The sequence below is a fragment of the Acanthisitta chloris genome, unplaced genomic scaffold (genome assembly GCF_000695815.1).
Source record: "Acanthisitta chloris isolate BGI_N310 unplaced genomic scaffold, ASM69581v1 scaffold9414, whole genome shotgun sequence".
NCBI classification, from domain to species: Eukaryota; Metazoa; Chordata; class Aves; order Passeriformes; family Acanthisittidae; genus Acanthisitta; species Acanthisitta chloris.
In genome coordinates, this window is record NW_008668736.1 from 86,047 (window position 1) to 107,972 (window position 21,926).

The 21,926-nt window shown below is 34.5% G+C and overlaps 1 protein-coding gene across 1 annotated transcript in view; it reads right to left on the bottom strand.

Annotated features, from left to right (window-relative positions):
• The window catches only part of LOC103800661 (regulating synaptic membrane exocytosis protein 2-like), a gene marked incomplete at its 5' end in the record, with an annotated part of 148,444 nt that overhangs the window by 75,435 nt on the left and 51,083 nt on the right, over positions 1-21,926 (bottom strand). Inside the window, 2 exons of the mRNA XM_009073043.1 lie at positions 6,178-6,287; positions 7,398-7,577. Of these exons, the coding sequence (XP_009071291.1) occupies positions 6,178-6,287; positions 7,398-7,577 (290 nt within the window). The remainder of the gene's footprint in view (positions 1-6,177; positions 6,288-7,397; positions 7,578-21,926) is intronic.

Sequence of the window (21,926 nt, forward strand, 5' to 3'; positions counted from 1 at the left end):
ATACTGTAGTTTTTCAATGTTCACATTTTGATTACTTATTTATATTTTGTGTTCTCTGTTCCCAGAATTTTTTCCAGTTCTCTCATTACTTGTATAGGCTTATGTACTATACAAGTAATGAGAGCAGAAATTTATGCCAAGATTAGTTTCCATTGCAATGGCATTGATTATAACCTAAATTTATCTCCCTATTAATAATAACCTGCTAGAACAAGTAGTTTTTAAATTACTATTGCATGTTAGCTAAACCCGAAGTCAAGTAATTTGATGAGCTATTTCTGCTCTCTAATTTCATGATAAAATCATGACTGAAAATCCAATTGAAATCATGACATTGAAAATTCCAATTAAAATGTTCAAGCAGGGACATATACAGTTAACCTTCTCTCATAGAAACAAATGTATAGAAGATGTGCCTAAGACTTTAAAAAATTTATTCCAGTAGAACTGAATAAAAATTTTTTTGTCATGTTGGTATCCTGATCCATCAACAAACAATGGCTGCTATTAGCACAGCTGTATGACTCCTTACTCACTTTTCTTTATGCCCTTGTAGTCTCAGACCTAGACAGTAAAACCTTCTTCTCTCATAGAAACAAATGTATAGAAGATGTGCCTAAGACTTTAAAAAATTTATTCCAGTAGAACTGAATAAAAATTTTTTTGTCATGTTGGTATCCTGATCCATCAACAAACAATGGCTGCTATTAGCACAGCTGTATGACTCCTTACTCACTTTTCTTTATGCCCTTGTAGTCTCAGACCTAGACAGTAAAACCTTCAAATAGCATAAAGCTGTTTAATTCCTCCTTTTGCCCATGCAAGAGAAAATTATAAACCATTACTTCCCTTGAAAGGTCAGCACCTTTCAAGTAAGCACCTTAAGCCCTGTGTTATAGGTAACATTTTTCTATGGAAATCATACCAATGCAAATAAAATATTTCAATATTCTTCAGGGGCTGAGGGCTCTGCTGCTTCCCAGGAAAGTGAACTAAGCATCTATAACTAAAACCCAAAGGTGTGTTTTTCCTAATTCCTAGCTGAGATCAAAACCCCAAGGTAGATTCAGGCAGTATCCTAAGGAAGCCTTGTTACTCATTTTAACTAAGCCTTTCTCTTACTTTTCTGTCAAGAACATACACCGCAAGTTACGTTGTGAAATCACGAACGTGTCTAACATCACACAGTATCACAGAAGTATCCATACAAAAAAAGGGGTGGGGCAAAGCTATGCACCTTCATTTTTTAGATTGCTGTGTTTGACTAAGCCATCAAACTCATAGCCAAGCTGAAGGTAATTCAGGTTCCTCTCCTGTATTATATACAGGTGATCAATCGTCTTTGACAAAACAAAATACCCATATATCATATATTTTTTAAAACCTGCAAAATCACATCTGATAGAGTATGATAGAATTATGACCAGTGTAAATCCAGGTTCCCTGCAATTCGATTATAATAATCACTCTCTGTCTCCCATCAAACTATGGTAGGGCACTGGAAAGCACAATAAAATTCCTTTTCATTTTGCAAAGCTATGTCTTATTTAACAAAGAAATTATGTTCTGAATGAGAGAAAACCGCTTAAAACAAACAGGATGTGTTTGTCAATAGGATCTGTGTTTTCCTATCAGAATGCCTCAGGAACTTGCACTCCATACTACATGAGTTGTAACAACAATACATTAACAGTATAGAGATTTTCTTTTTAAGATTTGAAATGGTATCTGAGGCATATAAAAACTGGACTTAGAGTTGCTTCCTATCCCTGAATAAACCTAATCAAGTATTCCTATTAACTCCATTCATAGATAAATTTATTCTGGAACAAGATCACCCAAACTTGAAAGTTAAGAGAGGCCAGTTAATCAGCATCAATATCAGCTTTAACAGCCTCTGAAATAACTTTCCCAAGACACAAGATTATGATGAGATCATGTAATTAAAGTCTTCACCAAAGAGCCTAAAGAGAAGGTAAAATCCTCACTGAGCACTGCTATTTGTTAAATTTCTGAGCACTTCATTGTCATACTTAAAGGTTTTATTTAATTTGTTTGGCCTGACATTATTTTCTAGCTTTTGTGGTTGGTCGGATGGTTGGTTAGTCAGGGTTTTTTGTAGGAATGAAGAAAGGAAGGGCTGTGTTTATTTCTAAGAGGAAACAGAAAAATCTGTGTAAGGAAAAAATACTCTATGATTAGTAATTAACAAAAACCTGATAGGGTGAGTACTGAATACGTGCAAGAGCACTTTATGGTGTTCCATTGTAATTAGCAGCAAGAAGTCATGGATTTCATCCTTCTGCCAAAGTGAGTAAGAAAAAAGAAATCCATCATAGCCACATATAACTGAAAAATATCACATTAGTCATTAATAACTATAAATATTGCAGTATTCACTTACTGTCTATAGTGGCAATAATACAGAACATTTAAGAGTCAGTAAACATTGCACTGCTGCAACAAGTTCAGTTTAATACTACTGTTTTTCTACAAATGTTTATTACAATTGCTCTATCCCTAGAATAATTAAAAAATATACAAGCAAAAGTTCAGCTAAAAAAAAGTCTTCTGACATTTCAGTAGTGAAAATCCAGTAAAACCTTAAGTGGTTCCAGACTTCTTTTCAGAACTATTTCCCACTCATCTAACATGAAAATACACTAAACTAATACAGCCTAAAGCAAAACCCAAACTGTCTACATGCTTATGGTATATTCTGGGTAAATAAGACAATGACATGCGCTTCAGAAATACTCAATCTTTCTTCTGAACAGGCCAGTCTGATACTGGCAGCAACACAGCAGTGGGAAGATAAGGAATTAGTCAAAATATCATGACCAAAAAAGACTGTAAATGCAACACAACTAAGGATATTCTATGTTCTCCTACTGAGCATGTGGGGCACTAGAAAAAGATGCATAGATCAATACACTACCAATAGGAATGGCTGTTCATTGCTACTCACAGCTAGATTTCCTCAAAACTAACCTCTGCAGCTATTTCAGAATTTCGAAATAAAGTATTCTGGGGACACCTACATGTCCTGGATCAAAAATGTTTAACCACATAACACAGTTCATGGAATTAAATCTAACCCAAATTAATGTATTTTAATTCTGATCATAATTTGGAAAGCAGTTACCCAGAGGTGTTTTTTCGCTTGTAGATTCCTTCCCTTCCATTTCTAGTCACACAGCCATAAGCACACCATATTCCACATTCTACTGAGTGCTGCACTATATTTAAAAATATCTTCATCAGCAAATTACTCCCTTATTTCTACTTGAGTTCCAGCACTTCTATTACATTTTAAGAAAAGGTATGCAGTTTCAACCCTGTAGCAAATACAGATTATTCAGATGTGTGCAGACTAAATTTTCATTTTTCCTTTTTCTCTTTTACAAAACTGAAATGAATTCCAATTCATCTTTCTCTATAATCTATCTTTTACTAACTCTTTTCTTCAGTATGATTTTAGCTTAGTCTGCTCAACAGTTAAATCCTTGATTTCAAAATAGAGAAAGGTTAACCTTCACATCCTGGTTCCATGCAGCACAGAAATGCCTCTCATTTGAGTCAACTATATGCTTCTGTAAGAGCAGAAAGGACAACTCTTTGACAATAACATCATCTAGTATGGTCATATAGCCTTCCCAACAACAGACAACCCTTCTGATTGTCACCAGGGTGTATAGCAACACATTGATTCTAATCAAACATCTAAATGTTAGAAAAATTTTCAGTTTTACTTGATGCTTTATTTTTTAAATAATAACATAAACTCCTTCTGCAATAGACTACTAAATTTCAGGTTTTATAACTGGCATTTCATTTGCTTAAAATAACTTTTTGTAAAATTCAGTTCTCCACAGTAAAAAGACTATTAATCTTCATTATGTGCTGTATCTGACAAAAGTTAGGTAATCTGTTCTTCTTGCAGAGCACTGTTCCTTTTAAGGAAAATTATTACTCGCCTTGAAGAAAATTATTAGAAAATCCTAAAGTAGGATAGAAAAAGCCACAAAGAAAAACTCTATTGTTATTAGAATATGAGTTCATAACTCATGACAGAAAATTATATAGACTAGTTTATGAAAGATTATGTTTTTAACAGTGTTTAATATCTTTATATGTGTAAATTCAAAGTGAAACGTGTTTAGTTACAGTATCTTGAGTCACCAATGATGCTTTGATTGTATATTAAAACTCAAACATCTGTGGATCTGGCAACTTTTCATAACCCATATTTTCCAAAAGACTACTTTAGACAGAGGTAAAGGAAAATATTACTCAGACTTCAAGGAAAAATGAATAGAGTTCCTCAAGTCCCAGAAGTACTTACCAGAGCAAACAATTCTAGCCCTCCTATAAAAAATAATTATTTTATTGTGTTTATTACATTTCTCTCTATAGAACCTATGATGTAAATAAGACTGCTACCCTCTCTAATCAAACATAGTAAAAATAAGCAGTACTTCACAATTGCTGTCCTAAGGAGCTCACAGTCTAAATACATATACTAAGCAAAGAGCAGGGAAGAGTGGTAAAACAAAAGCATATACACCAATGACAGCAAACAACATGTGATTTTAGGTAATTATTTCCTGGCATATCTAGACTGTATTTCATATAAGCAATTCACCACACATAAGACGACAAATAAATGAATATACTAGGGTGATGATCTGAGAAAACAAGAGTTTTCTTTTCATGAAGTTTTGTTTCCAGAATGGAAATAAACACTGCAAACACCAAATTAAAAAGTCTGATGAGAGAGATACAGTAATACTACATAAAGACCCTCAGTGGTATAACCAAGGACTGCAATTGATATCTTGTGGCTTGCTACTAAGTAAATGAAATGGTTAATAGTATAAAATATAAGGAAAAGTATCCCCCTGTAGCATATTTGCAATAGAAACATTGTTCTGATTGAATGCATGGCTATGATTAAACATGTCAAATAGTTTAAAATGTTTATATTTAAATATGTGCCTGAACATCTGCTAACCCTGGAAAGGTACATACATACATAGGCTAGGCTAGGTTCTTATTTGTCATAGCATAAATTATCTGTCTTTAAAAATGGGTAAATGTGTAGGCACTTTTCTAATGACAATCATATGTAGATAGTATTATTTATGCTGTCTTTTCTTCATGAAGAACCCTGTACAATTTATGAGCCACAGGTCTAAAAATATAGACTAAATAATTATGACAATACTACTAACTACATCTGTGCAATCAAGTAACATCAATTGCAGTTGGGTTTATTTTCCCCTACCCAGCCTCTCGAAAAGGCTTTCAGGTGAAAAACAAGCCCCTCTTTATGTACAGACCTTCATAAGATTCTATCTCCTTGTCTCCATTGTCTAGGGAAAGTCACAGAAACAAAACAAACAAACAAACAAAAAAAAAGGAACCAAAGCACAGGGGTTAAAAACAACAGAAGTTTTATAAAAGATACAATATATGTGTTAAGAAGGATTAAAAAAAAAGATATAAAAAAGATGTATATGGCCATTTAGACTGATTTTGCACAGCACATACAGTTATTAGAAGTGGAAGGGTGAAAATATATTCGCTACAAAAAAATGTGTTATATTCCTGTTTCTAAACATTTTAGAAAATGTGTCCATTGACCAGTGCTTTTATAAGACATTAAAGATAAGCACAATTACAGTACCAGTAAAACATGAATCATGAAATATCATTCTGACCTTTCCTATTTTAAGGATTATTACCTCTTTTCTTGATCTTCCTGTTTCAAGATGCAGAGGTTTTGTATTAGCAATCTGTAATACACTCCACAAGTGATCAGCTATGCTCCTGACTCCCCAAAGAGCCTGAATTTTATCACTAAACAACATATAAAAGATCATTTCCTGTGCCTGTTAATGACAATTGAGTTCAAAAGGAATGGGATCATGCTAATTGTCCACCTTGGTTCACGTGTATTGTACTACTGACGATTTATCTCAGTCTAAGCATTGTAGATATTAAAACATTACAGAAGAAAACACAGTACAAAATACAATACAGTACTATCAAATCCTAATTCTGTAAACAAAACCTCAAGAGATTTCAACTGTAATGCCAAAAGAAAAATGATAAATATAATCAACCTTCACAAGCACCTTGGCAAGGTAATTAAGGAGAAAACCATACACTTACTTCTCTCCAACGTCCCCTTTGGTGGGAGCTGCGGTAACTGCCTGCCCCTTCGCCCTACTACTGGAGTACTTGATGGACTTGTCTGAACAGAACCAGTTCGAGGATGTGACCTATGAGACACATATCAAAACAAACCACAGCTATTAAAAGACAAATTCATCCTTAATTATCATCAAGAACTGATAACATGACTAAGCAGACTTTACATCACTTGGGACCCTTGCAGTCCCAGAGTGAAACTATTATCTCTTTTCAGAAAAAGACCTGATTAAAAAGAGAAATCTCTTCATGAAAAAGAAGCCAAACTAAGGCTGAACATCTGTAAGATGGTTCTTAGCACAAACCAGAAAATGTGTTGTGTGTATATTCATGTGCATATGGATATTATACTCACATACACATAAATTTATCCACGAGTCAAATTCAGTTGTCTTTACTCCACTTGTATTTGCTTAAATTACCTTTGAGTGGCAATGAGATTACAGGGATTTGTCTAAAGAGTAATAAACTGAGAAAAGACACTGATATTTGACTCTGACTCTCACTGGGGATTAGATGTTACTAACTGTAACTTTCAGAAAACAAAAGAATGTATTCTGTAGTTCCGAAATAAGGAGAGACTTTGCTGAACATCAGCTAGACCAAAATGTACTCATCTTTTTATTGTATTATGTTTATTTAAGTTAAGAATAATGAATAGATATCCTCAAAGTATCAATCAGTGACACTCAAACAGGAACAATACAGACTATGGCACAGTTAAATGTAGTCAGAGAAAATGGTGGTTAAAATGGTAATTAAGAAACAAAGTTAGTACAGTCCATCTAAAGAAACTTTTTTTTTTAAAAAAAAATAGTTTCGTTTGATGTTATGATGGTTGTTCCATAAGTAATGTCTGATGAACACAAATAATTTCTCATTCTGTAAGAGAAGAATATGGTAGTTATGAGGTGCTTTATGTGGGAAATCATCCAGGACTCCTGACAAATGAGAAATCATAAACAAATGTAGTTAAATACTGTTAGCAAACAATTTGCAATGACAGCCACACCATTATATCCAGAGTAGAATATAAATGGTGTGTTGGCACCGAAAGGGTTAGTATCTATTGCTACTAGTGATCAGCTAAGGATGACGCGATACCAATTAGCTACTAGGAAAATAAAATGGTGAGCTGGTAGGGCAGAAGGGGATTAGTCTGATTGATTTGTCTGTTTCACCTCGGTAAGGCAGGTGAAGGAGGGGCAGATCTTCCAGTCATTAATGAAGGCATCGACCTGATGAGGTTTGAGTCAGGACGCTCTGTGGATCGGGAGCGGGAGTTGGTCCGCTCTAGCATAGGACGTTGCTCTGTTGATCTGGATCTTTGATATGGCTGTCTATCTGCTGCTTCACAATTCCTGTAATGTTAGTCAAAAAGCAGCTCAGTTGAACTTTGACTTTTCTATTAATTATAAAATATGTTGCATGATACTGGTTTGGAGCAAGTCATTTTTGTACATTTTTGGGGGGAGTAAATTTTCAGAGTTAACTTCTTGAGAACATACAGGGGTTTTATACATGTATGATTTGACTTGCTCCATACTCTTGATAAATGGGCTGAAATGTTTCCAATGTCTCAGTAATGACTATCCATGCAATAGTCTGTTTCCTGACGATTTCTGGGTTAAAATATTGCTATTTTGTCAATTGATACATCAACCTGGGAAGAAATGAATAGCCGACATAATATTAAGTCTCACTAAAGCTAAGGACTCATTTAATTGCACAATTTAATTGTGTATTATTCCTCCTATGAGTAGGTTTTTATAGATTGCATTATCTCTAGAGGTAGCAGTCTTGTTTGTAGGAAAGTGCACATTCTAGATGTTATAATTACCACATAGCACTGTTAGCTATTATTAGACTCAGGATGTCTGTCAAAATATAGGCTAGGCTATAGTGACAGATTCATATGTGGTGCTTGGACTGTAATCAGATGAAAATCTACATCATTAGTACTTGCAGAGGATCCAACAACTAGAAAAAGATTGGTTTGTAATTGAAAAAAATCTAACCCACAGCTGTACCAAAATAACAGCGGAAAAATTTATTGTTATAGATGCAATGGGGAGAAATTAAACTAAGTAAACAAGAATTTCTTGATCAAGCAGTCTAGTCTTCTGGTATCTAAGCCAATCAATCAGGTCATTACTTTCAGAAACTAATCAAGTCCCACCTTTTTTTACAATGTAATTGATCTGTTTGCAAGGAGCAATATTTGCTAGCAATATCCTAAAATACATTAAATAAAGGCAATTTAAAAAGTAAAATCCATACCCTAATGGAGCTACTTATTAAATTCACAGTCCTCCCAGCTTTCCTTGAGTAACTGAACAGCTACAGAATACAAATGGGGAATGTGTACCCTTCAGGACTTTTCCTTGAGCAAAGTCATGCATTTTACAATGAAGTCAGTTATTACAAAGAGTGGTTGGATGGTGATTAAGTGTAACAAGAAGTTGAATTTTAATTAGTATCAAAAAAGAGAGAGGCATACCACACAGCCTGAAGAGTTTTATGTTAGTAACAGCATTTTATTTCTAAAAAGCATATTGAAAAAGAGTATAGTTGTCTCTACCATGGTTAACTATGCAGAATGGGTTTTTGAAACACTCATTAAAAGCAACGTCTCTTCAGGCCTTCCATGAGGTCATAATTACACTCCCAGAGCATATGAAGGAATTGCCACAGACAGATTCAGAATAATACCATACATCATGAACCTACATCTATAAGCTCCTAACAAGCGAACACACCACAGTGAGACACATAATGATAATTATAAGCTAAGGCACTAAAGATTGGAGGAAAAGTACAATGAGCCTGGCACAAAACCACAACAAAATTACCTCACTTCTTCTTCTACCAGTTCTGTTTCTGAATGGGAAGCTTCATCAGCAAAAACATCCACTGTCTCGCTTCTTTTACATTGTTAATAGACAAAGAAACACAACCTTAGCTTTGATTGGAATGTCGTTTAGTTGATAGAACTGTTTAAGAGAGGGTTCAGAGCTATGGAAAGTGAGAAAAGTGTCAGCCATCTGCATGATGGTTAAAAAATGACCATGGAATACATTCTTCAATTGTGGGACTAAATTCCAAGGAAAAATATTCCTAATTTCAACAAAATTACAAAAGATAATATGACCAAGGTCCAGAAAACCCACCCCTATCTTGTTTGCCCACATATTTAAGAAGATTAGTGAACCCACAGAGACTTTATTCTTTGGGTCTGTCACACACACAGAGCTAGGACACCTTTTTTCCTGGCAAAGAGTGAGGGACTGCTGGAGCACATGGCAGCAGGGTCTGGGCAATATGGTAAGAGGTATTATTCCATTTTCTATTTTTCTCTCCTTCCAACTGCCAGTTGAAACAGGAGAGCAGCAATCACATGATTCTCATAAACACTTCATGAGAAGTTAGGAGTCTTCATTTGTTACTCTTACGGCCTCATTTTCTTTAGGCCATTAGACCTAAAAGTAAATTTTAGGATGTCAGGGATGGACCCGCTGCCTATATTAGAGGGCAGAGAGGCATTTTTACCTTTAGTATCAATACTAATGGCTTAGTGTGCAAGTTTTGTATTCTGCGGCGCATCGTGGAGCCAGTGTAGCTAACCACTATGGTATCAGATAAAGGCCTCAGAAACTTCATATTCAATAGTAAATATAAATATTCAGTTTGCTGCAATCTGCAGCTGGAATTTACTTTATGTGGAAAACCAACCAGAAGTTCACAAAAGGGAAGGAAAATGTGGAATTTGGCAGTGAACCTTTCTGTTTGAAGCTTTGGCATAGCTGTTGTTTTGTAGACTGAAGGATTTGAAGACTAAGTTGAATCCTGTGGTAAAACTAAGTTGTTACCCTCAAGTCCCAGGCTGCATGCTGCAATCCTGTAAATAACCACTACAGCAAATGGAGGGCTATTTCAAGTGGACATTCTTCCATTTGAAAGCTTCACTTTGTGGTTTTACATCATACACATATAAAGAACAATTCAACAGATAGTTTTAATGTCTGTTCTTCATCCTCATTTTTGTCATTTTAAGAGGAAGCACATGAACTACATGATCCCTCTCTTCAGAAATAAACTGAAAAATTCATAGAAAAATTTAGAGAAAATTCTTCATTCCAATAACCTGGCTGGGCAGTGAAGCTCAACCCCTAACCACCATATACAACTATGCATTAATATCATGATCCAGCCATAAGCATGGAGAGGAAGTTAAATTAAAACCAGATGTTCATAACTTTTCAGATAACATTCTTAAAGACTTATGCTCTGAAATTATTTAGTTGAAGCTTTCCTTTTTTCTCATTATAAATCATATATGAACTACTGATTTTTAAAGAGGGAAATATGCTTCTATTAAACCATTCAACATCCATATGATATTTTAATGAACAGTAGTTCTGTTTATCTTTACTAACAGACTTTCCATTATGAAAATGCAATTAATGACATGTCAAATAATGACCTCCTCCATTTAGTATTGCCTATTGTGGCATGCTTCTGCCTTTGGAAAGGAAAACATGCAAGGTAGATGGCCTAGTCCCCGGTTAAAATCGGAAAAAGTACAGCAGAAAGTGTTTGCTTCTAAATCAAGCGCACCTATCTCTACGAGACTGTTTGAGTTCTCTGTATGTCATTACACAGAAAGCTCTGTGAGTATTCACAATCTAACTTTATATTCCCAACCCATCAAACACTAGAATTAGAATCCCATATTTTTTAGGTACCACTGTGAAGTCTAGTTACTACAGTATCTAACCAAAGTTGCTACCACTTTAATTTGATCTACTGATTTACCTGCATTGTTCTAGATACATTTTCAGGAAATTTCAAAAGCTAACACTTTTCCCAATGCAGAAAATAACCATTTCTAATTTTTAATTATTCAGATTTGTTACTTTTCTCAATGAATAAAAAGAATTTTTATAAATGAATGTACTTGTTGATCTAAACTTCTGTATAGAGAAAGCTTTATAAAAGATGAATGTTTTACAACAGTAAGCAATTGTAATAGCTTAGGAAACAAATGAAAGCTTTTTTTTCCCCGAAATAACTGAAAAAAATTTATAAGGCCACATGAAATTATTTTACTGTGTGCAAGGTATAAGATCATGCCAATCACAATTTCACTACTAGGTTTTTCTTGTAACAAAACACTGAAGAAATAAAAATAGAATTGCTGTAGGATTACAGTACACTACAGTTCAGCTCCTAGTGCATCTTTTTTCATCTAGAAATGCCAAGCACAGAACAGGAAAAATGCAACAATACATTTTCTAATTACAATTATTCTAATTAAAATTTCAAACTCCAGCATACAAGGGCAATACCTGTCAGTGTCTGTGGATGGCTGCTGGATTTCAATCCTTGGACATGTTATTCTTCTACTAGCTATAGGAACTTTGCTGTTTAGTCACAGACACAAGATCCTCTGTTAGCATAACACAGATATGCATGTCTACCAAAAACTGAGATTTCTAGTACAAAGCAAACTGAAATTTGAGTCACAAATATTGCAATGGAAAATGGGATGTCTAATCAAAATAAATCACTCATCTATACCTATAAAGAAGCTTAATACAAAATTATGTTGCTGCTATGGTTTTTAAAAGCCATGAATGTAACAATTTTAGGTACTCCTATAAAACAAAAAGGAGAAAAAGCAAGATATTCTACCATGTTTTTAATATATGCAATATATACATATACACACATATATACATACACATACATACACTCATGATCTATTAACATGCACATGACACTGGGGTTGTGCATATACATATATATATGTACATATATATATATATATAAAACAGGTATATACTGATAGTGATAAGCAGGATTACACTGTAACATGCCAGTGTCTGAACTACTTTTCTACTTGCTGACTCAGCTAAGCAGACAGAGCACTCGGCTGCAATCTCAGGCATAATGTGTGTGCTTCACACTGCTACAGCTACAGAAACTCAACCCAAGTTAGTTTATGATTCTATGGATGCAGTCAGAGGTTTATACTAGCTATTACAATCAAATATCAATAAAACCATGAAGCAACATAAATCCTGGAACAATCAAGCTTGAAATGGTGTGATGAAATATTTCATATCCTCTTTCTCTGTAAAATCAGACCTAATTAATTTTGTATATTTTTGAGCAATACAAAAACAACATGTACATTTGATGTAAAATAGTAAAATATGTGAGTAATTTGTTCTTCATAGAAAATATCAACATTAAATAAAAAGAAGTGGTGAATGCTTTTGAGAAAGAGGCTTCTTTACTTCCAGGTAACACTATCTGCAATTGCATTCAAATGAGTGCAACCACAGCAAATGAGCTAATAACAATACTGCTAATTCCACTTATCTAGTTAACTTTAACTAGTTTAAGAATCAGTTTCCAGTATTGTACGCAAAGATAATTTCTTTAAAAATGAACCTTGCAGACTTCCATTTCCTTATACAGAGTGAACTAACAACTGCAAGGAACACCTAGGTTGCCTTATGTCTTACCAACTTATGTAGCTTGCACTAATAAATGTTAATTTATCGTATTTTTATTCAGCATTTATGATATGAAATGTTTCTCTACTAATTTAAAAGTCTGAGAGACTTACCCAGATTTTTCTAATAATGTAATATGTTAAGTGTTTTATATTATTGTTCCTGGTACTTGTAATGTATATTTTCACTTATATAGCCAGTTTCTTTATAGAGTATCTTGTACTTTGCCAACTACTTACTTCTAACTTTTGGCATCTTTAACACACACCCTCAACTGACACATATTAAAGAATCACACTGCAAGAATACATATCTCTATGTTCATGAGATGACTCACTGAAGATCATGATAAAGCTGATTAGCATTCAAAAGCTGGGAATTCAAAATTCTCAAAGATGAGAGCTGAAGTCGTTTCCCTTCCTTTGCCCAGCTTGGTTTTATAACTGAATATACTGCAGTGATTTCTCTACAGATAATAATCTAAACTTCCATAAAAATGTTAGGAATATTCCAAAGTATAAGTGTTTCAGCTTTATATAATAAATTCATTCCACATTTTTCCCATTTCGGAACACAATATTTCACCCACTCAAGTTCTTTCATAATCCATAAGCAATGACAAGAACGACCAAGGGTTTTAATGAATGTGTATTCCATGACGGAACTATAGTGGTACATAAGACAATGCACAGAGAAGTTCAAGAGGGAAGCAATGAGAGAATTTCCTAGTAGGGCTTAAATGTTCAAATGCAGTTCAGCAGAGGACTTAAGACTATAGAGTACCCAATTTAATTAGCTGTAGCTTTAAAGTTAGACATGTAGTTACATATGCCTTTGCCCAGTGCAGTACTAAGTGCAAAAATGTGGGGAGTGGCCTGGCTGCATTCAGCAAGGCTCCAGCATGTCTGGGCTAGTCAGGGGATGTGTTCGGACTTGTTGCCTGAGGGCCTTGGGAGGAGTAGGTGTGGAGATGGGACCCCTGAACAGAAGGCGCCTGCGTGCTGGCTCACCAGCCCCCAGTTGGGATGTTGCTGGGGTAAACAAGTTGTTGTGCCTTAGGTTGACCAGTTGGTACACACCTAATGTTTTGAACAAGCCAATCAGCAGGGAATATGCTAAGCAAAGGGACTATAAGGATCTGTGAAAAACAACAATAAACGGACATGTTGCTTGCATCAAGCTGCGTCCCGTCTCTCCATCGCGGCACAAAAATTGAAAAGTATTTGGTTCTTGATGGCTTTTGTGACTTTTTCCTCTCAAATCTTAAATAGAACTTTGTTTTGACATGGCACACATACATAGTTGCCACCTTTTTCTCCAGTGACATTATAAAGACTAGTAATATGGCAGAAACTTAATAAGGAAATGATCACAACCAAGGCTGCAACTATGCAGTTTACTGTATAAAGCCATTTACTTTTACATACTGCAACTATGTGTTTATTTGTCTTCTTAACTCTGGCAACAGACCTGTAATGCTGACCTCACTGAAGTCAACAAGAGGTCCTGCCACTTGATGAGCCCAGGATTTCAATCAGATCATTCCAAGAGAAGAAGCTATGTAAGACTTTATTACCTTTTAAGTTCTTAAATTAGGAATGAGAAAAATAGCATTCTGTTTCTGTTGAAGGTATTCTCTAAATCCAACAATCTTAACAGAATCTGATCTGTTTCAGTACTCTTCATTCTATTAAAGCATGTTCTACATCTTACGGTTGACCTAAAAATCATACTGGTTCACAACAAATGTTTTGATCTTTTACTTCTTTTTCCAAATCTTTTTGGAGTTACACTTAAATGGCAACAGAGAGTAGGAACAAGTACGTTTCTTTTTCAAGTTACAAATCTAATTTTTTTCCTGATATTTACTTGCGTTAGCATCTATCCAGTATTAAATGTAAGACAAGTGAAGTAAACCAGGACTGTTTCATGTGACTATCAAAAGCAAATAAAAAAGCTTTGTTTACACTAAGTACTCTCCAGCCTTTAAGTGCTGTTCATTTTCTGTACACTTGTGCTGTTTCCAGGAAGAAGTAAGAAGCATTGCCCTTGTCATAATCACAAATTAAATGTATGCTCTAAACACTTGAAATTGAAGAGCCAGCTAACAGTGGCACTCTGGTTCAAAAGCTAGGGAAGAAATATGGACTCAAGTAAGTGTCTGCAGCTGCACTAATGTTGAACCAAAAGACCCTCACAAACCTTTCCTCTCTAGAGAAGAAACTTGCATTAAAATACTGAAGGATTAATTCTGGTTTTTATCAGATTTTTTTCTGTTTCAATTTGACAGTCACTTATGTACTGCTCTGTTCACATTCACAAAGTAAGTAAAGAAAATTCTTGCAAGACAAGAAGAAAATGAGGTGGAAGCAGTAAAGTCAAAGAACTAATAGCAAGGAAAATCTGTGTGCTCAGAAGCCAGCTACAACTGGGAAGAACTAAAGATTTTAAGGCACACAGCACTTTGCACGGGTTATGCATCAATCACACAGGAAGATAGGCTAGACAGCTAGAACTGGAATGATTTCTAAAAGTAAAAAGTATTAGGTCTGAAAGACACATTCCTCAAACCTACGAAGCAGCCACGTATTATCAGTCAAAAAGCCCTTTTTCATTAAAGCAGCCATGAACAGTGAGAGCATCTTTTAAAAATAGTTTGCACCTAGTTAATATTCTTTTTCTATTTGTAACTGAATAAAACAGTTTAATCTTGGAAAAGACTAGAACGTAAGTGTCTTAGTTCAGAGTCAAGAAAGACATCAAGAAAAATACATTTATCAGGAATAACTTTGGTAAAACTATAAATGAACTCATTATAAAGATTCAAAATACATTTAACTTTATCTGTAACACTACACTCTTTACTTACCCATGTTTTTCAGCTGAACCATTGACTACATGATCTGCCCATGAACTTGCACCATTGTACCACCTTTACAATGCAGTTAAAATAAAGAAATGTTATACAGAAACATATGTATTATTAATAACACTCTAATTCATATGACATGATCCCTGCTCAATAAAAAGGGAAGATTTCCAAATGTTTCCAAATAATTTGTACATTTCATATTTTCTCTCAGGTATGAACAAAACTGTATTTTTAAAAACTAAGCACCAAGAACATTATGGAGTGTGGGGGACAGATGTTTCCTGATGTAATTCTTTCTGTAGTTCACAGTTAGTCTTTTCAGCAGTTTAGCCATGAATTTCAGTTCCATAAAGACTAACTGATCCCTTATCATTTTATACATAAAAGTCTTCATGTTGTCAATGGCTGTTGAGTTAGTGGAATAATTAAAAAGTAATTGTGCTGATATAACTAATAAAAACAGCATTATATGCATCTATAGTTTAAAATACTGCTTTTAACTTCAAATATATGACTTTTCATATTTTTTTTTTCCATTTGGTAGGGTAGTCGGTTTTTACAGTTATTTACAAAGCAGAAGAAAACTCACTTCAATCAGACCAAACAATGAAAGGTAATTAAATTTTATATTTGTATTATTCTTCCAGGTACTGAATATGGGCTACCTAAACATTTGCAGCATCATTTCAACAAATCAGTTGAAGACCACACAAAACACACGTAGAAGTATTTTATCTAAGGTAGTCAGGGGACAAAAAAGCTACTTTAAGAAATCAAGGGCTAAACTGTTTATGTGCCATTACTCCAGTATATTAAAAATAGATAGAAGTCATCCAACATTCAGTTAAGGAGTCTCAGCTGGATCTCTGGTGTTTTATATTTTCAGGACCTTGCTTGGGTAAAGCCTTGTAACACCTAAAGTTTCATTAATCATTGATTTCTACATGACAGTGAGTGAGAAGCAAGGCAGGGATTTTCAGAAAAGATCAATGGACAACTATATTGTCAATTTGCATATAAATATTCCTTTGTATATACTGAAAATCCTAACCAAAGACTGCAGGATGAACTTTTTAATGGCTCTTGAAAACACTGATCCAAGGGTTTTCATGAATCTGTTTTTGGGAATCACAGCAGTATTTTTTGCATGACTGGTTTTTTCCAAACTTCCCATATTCAGAATCTGAAGTTTTGCAATATGTTTACAAACGTAATAACCTCACATCTCCCCGTCATTATGTTGGGGGAAAAAACATATGGGGTGAAACATATCTCATTATTTCTTCTATGTCAAACTGGATGCTATGGGGAATGGCATTTTTTTATAGGATTTGTAGCCAGATCAATGACAAAGTCACTTTAATTTAATCCAATTTAGTTTTAGATTAGATTCAGATTAATCTAAATTAGAATAAAGATGGAGATATATGACAGGTATATCTTTACACTTTCCCTGATCATCCTTATCCTTGAAACTGAAGCCAGTCTCTCCAGTTTGCTGGTATTTTAAAATTTTTTGGTAAAAGTACCTTATTACATACACTATAAATACATAAGTAAGGTTTTAAAATTGCAGTGCACTTTATTTTTTTCTTAAGTATGACTATTTATTCAGAGTAAGCAAATATAATCCAAATCTTTTTTGCTACTAGGAAATAATCCCTGCCTTACCTGGTCCCCATCCTGTAGGCAAAAGTCAGACACTGACTTAAAAATGGACAGGGAAATATAAAAAATAACTAACTGTACAAAGGGAGGGGACCATCAATTTGCTTTCTTCTTCAGATTTCCTTGGTTTTGGACTTTGACTAGCTCTTTAAACGTGAAAAGTTGTTCTCAAATAACTATTTCTAGGGACACTCCAAAACTCTTCAGATTACATATCAGATTTTAGCAATATTATGGTAACTGTGATACATTATATGTATATCAGAATTTAGGAAGAACAATAGTACTTTGGATCCTAGCACAACAAGCACCCAAAATCAATTTGAAGGCCCTGGCTTAGTCCTTTTTTAAGCCAACATGAGCAGCAACATGTTAAAAGCTGAGCACCTTTTAAGTGACTCAGGTTACTGAAAGAATAAAATTGAGGGTTCTTAATTGTCCTATAATCAATCCTAGTGACTGAAAAGGTTAGCCACTAGAATTCTGGTGCAGTTAAGTGGAGAAAAAACCCTTCAGTTGTACCTAAGCTCCACTGTACTACTGAGTTCTCCTCCCACATCTAATGAATAAGAAATTTTTCAAGTTAAGAATAACGCTTAAAAAATCCAAAGTCAAATTAATGGAGGGCTAAAAGAAAATGAGGTATTTAAAACTATGGAGATTGGTTGTTTGCTATTTAGAGAAATATGGCACTGTAAATTTCAATATAATTAGTTTGGGCCAATTAAAAAATTTAGACTACATAAAAACTACTCAACTTTATCTATTTTGACTATATAAATTAAAATACCTTTCAGGAGTATAGGCTGTGTCATCATAATATGAAATAGGCACTCTTCTCTCCTGCCTAGTCCTCCTAAATATGGAATAAACAGCACAGACATTTCAGACATTTTAAAGGATGCTCCTTTCATTATGTTTTCCCTCACTGTATTATTAAGATGTGATGAAGAAGAGCACATTTATCTACAGTTCAGCAGTATGTTCTGAACATATTTTCATGTATCTGTAACTTTCAGCTTCTACTTTCAAATTATATACAGAAATAATTAACAACATATTAAGAACTCTTGATCAATGCACACATATTTCATAGGAGTAAAATGTTACACTGGTAGAAAACTAATACTTCAGCAACTGAGAAATTCTACCCAAAATAAGATATAGATATTAGAAATTTTCTGACTAGAAAAATGAAAGTGAGAAAAAAATATGGAAGCAAAATTTTGTTTCCTTAAGTGAAACAAGAGAAATTCTGCCTGAAATAAACCTCACATTCAGCACAAAATATACATAAACCAGCTTTTATTCACTTACAAACACTAACCTCAAAGGCTAAGTGAAAAAAACAAATGGCGCATATTGTGGTGTTCTTGGGGTCTACACTGAGCTCCGAGACAGGTAAGCTGGGAAAGAATTTCATGCAGTGACATGTTCAGCAAATCTGTATTTGGAAGGAACTTCTAATATTTCCATTCTTAAAACAATTGGGATAAGAATTCTGAGAACATTACTCTGTCATAGAGATCACGTGTGTGTCACCCAATCTAAACTAGGTGACAGCCAATGTATGAACTAGTGTGTTTCTCTACAGGATACTGATTTGAGGGGTACAAATAAAAGCACAAGTAAAGCTCAACACTTCCAGCTATGATATCTTGTGTAAGCCCAAACTGAGTAGCTGCAGCAGCGTGGACTGATACCAGGTAGTGCTGCCATGCTGACTATCACATTCAACAGTCAAGGAAATTTGGAGTGGGATATTGAGCAACAGGATGATCTAGAGAAAGCCCTGACTGGAAAGGGCACAGAAATCACCAAAGCTGCACATGTGCCAATTGCTTTTCTTAGGCATATGGTGGAGTAAGTATCTTGTCAATCCTGCCTCTATTTCTTTTGGGAGGAAAAGAGCTTGACTTCTTCAAAGGGAATGAACTATGAGAAAGACAAAATGATGAATGTCATAGCCTAAGAATACCCTAAGAAATTACAGTTTTTGATAATGTAAATGTGTCCTAGAACTAATGAACTGAAGACTGTCCTATCTGATAAACAATAACTGAAACAAAATTCAGCATAGAATAGATGAAAAAGAACTGAGCAGTCATTTTTGGGGGTGGAGGGAGAGAAAAAAATGCTAGAAGAGACCACAAGATTTAATAGGCTGACTATGAATGACTACAAGATAAGCAATAAAAGGAGCTATGAATAACAAAGAAGGCAAGTAATTTCGACTAATATATCTATATGACATATTTGCCTGCAGGACACCCATACTGGTGGATTCATGGTGACATGAGAGACTCTTCTCTGAATGCTGGGCTGTACAGAATAACGTTTGTTATTTTAATGAATAGTAGAAGCTGGAAAGTTATTTCACATGCTTACTAAAGTGAAAGACAGGAAGAGAGGTAGTTGCTTGATATCAACATGACATTGATAATGTAGCTGGAACTAAAAAGATAGGACTAACAGGACAAACATCTTGAATATAAAATAATGTATTTTGAAGCAAGCATTAAACTTACTTGAAGTTTAAATGTGCATAATGAGAAAAGTGCAAAGATAAACCAGGAAATACTGTTTTAAAAGTACATTTTCAGGTATTTCCCACAAAAAGAAGCAAGAGGAAATTTTTTAGTGTTTTTCAATATATAGGGGGAAACTAGATTAAGATTATGCTTGAAGTGGTCCTTAAATTCCTAGAAAATTGCTGTCAGAATACAGAAAGAAAAAAGGGATGAAAAACTAGGAAATATGATAGTGGCTGTGAGGTACTCATAGTTCATATCTGGTAAGATGACTCAAGTAATTTGAACACTAATGTTACCCACAGGCAGCCTGGACTCAAAAAGACCATAGAATGCAGGATCTGTTCCTAGGCCCCAAGATACTATTCTAACATTGAGCTAGAAATATTCCACTTCATGTTGGATTTTCCTTTCAGGTCCCGAGTGGAATTAGCTTTAATAGCCTTCTGTTCAATAAAGCCCTGGAAAAGATTTACCCCATTTCACTGCTTAAATCCCAGCTTTCTCTTCTTTTGCCCTTTATTTTCATTGCTTTTACTTAATTTTTGAGATATTAATTTCTGTAGAAGCAAAGATTAAGATTCACAAGTCAAGATCCTCAAACTAAAATAATTTGATAACTTTCACTAATATCTGAACAGCCACAGACATAACCAGCAGTCTAAAACAGGTTCAGAGAAACTGGTGCAAATATGAGTATCTAAGGCAAAAAACTGTATATGAAAATGAATTATTAAAACAGTACACTTATGAGCACATTGCATCACATATTTTCAGAAAACAAACCAAAAATCCCTCTCCTTAACAAAGTTTCTACATGTGGACTGAACTATTTACTCATTTTCTTTATATTAAGTTTCATGTAAAACAGCATCATTCCAAAACAAATGCTTGACTGAGTCCTAAAGGTTATAATGTCTAATATACTATAGCTTTGGAGAATTTTTAAAAAGAAGTATTTCTTTGGAAGGAATTTTTAGATTCTATTTTGTTTCTGCATCCAAAAGTAATTTTACATTTACTGAAAATGTGATTATACGTGCTCTGAATCCAGAACAAACCTTAATGAATTTCTCAGAGGAACTCATATCCAGAGGGAAGACATCAAGAGTTCTTTACTCCTTGCTTTGGAAATTTTTACACAGGCTCTCTTGTAAAGTGATACCTATGTCAACCATTATATCTGATCTTTGAGATCTGAAGCCACCACTTCCTATTTGCTGGCTCACAGCTTATCAAATTGATATCCTTATTTCTATTCATGCACAACTATGTAGATTTTTTCCTGGTTTGCAATATTTCTGAAAATATCTTAATCACAATACTACAACAGCACCTCCTAAAAGCCACTGTATTTCAAGTGGCTAATTCTTTCTTATAAGTTATTATAGTCTCAACTTCTCTCTGGCATATATTTAATGTGTAAATAGGAACTATGATGTTCTGCAGTCACACATAGGCATTGTAAATGCATATAAGTCCTCAGAAATTACAGAATATGCGGTATACAAATATCTACAACATAAGCTTACATAAGCATAGACTTTTACTCTTCACCCTATTTTTCAGTTAAGCAAAGTATGGGATTTCAGAAAGACTCTATCTCTGTGTTCTTTGAAGTCAATAGGCTTTTCCTTATTATTTCAAAGAGAATAATAAATGCTATAAGCACTTTGGAAAATTCCAGCAAAAATAAGGGTTATAAAAGACACAGACATATAATATCCATATAACCTAATTTATGAAACTGGCTTCTGTAAAGCTATTGAACTTCTCTTGGGATTTACCCATAGCCCTGAGTAGTCAGTTTTAGATGCATACAAACTCCGAGCATTACAAAACATATTCACTGTATGTGTTTATCACTTAAAACATAGATCACATTCTCAGTTTGGAAATCAAACATGGTACTGTCAATGTCTAAGTGGCAGAGCTAACGATATGCTCCACATCAGTTATACCTCTCAAGATCATAGTAAGCACCCTCAGAATAGGTACGGCACATCTTACGGGAGCGGAGTAATCTGATTGCGTCTTCACAAAACAGAGGATACATTGTGTGATCCTGGCTGCCAAAACATAATGGGTGAACACAATGAAAAGCAACAAAAAGAT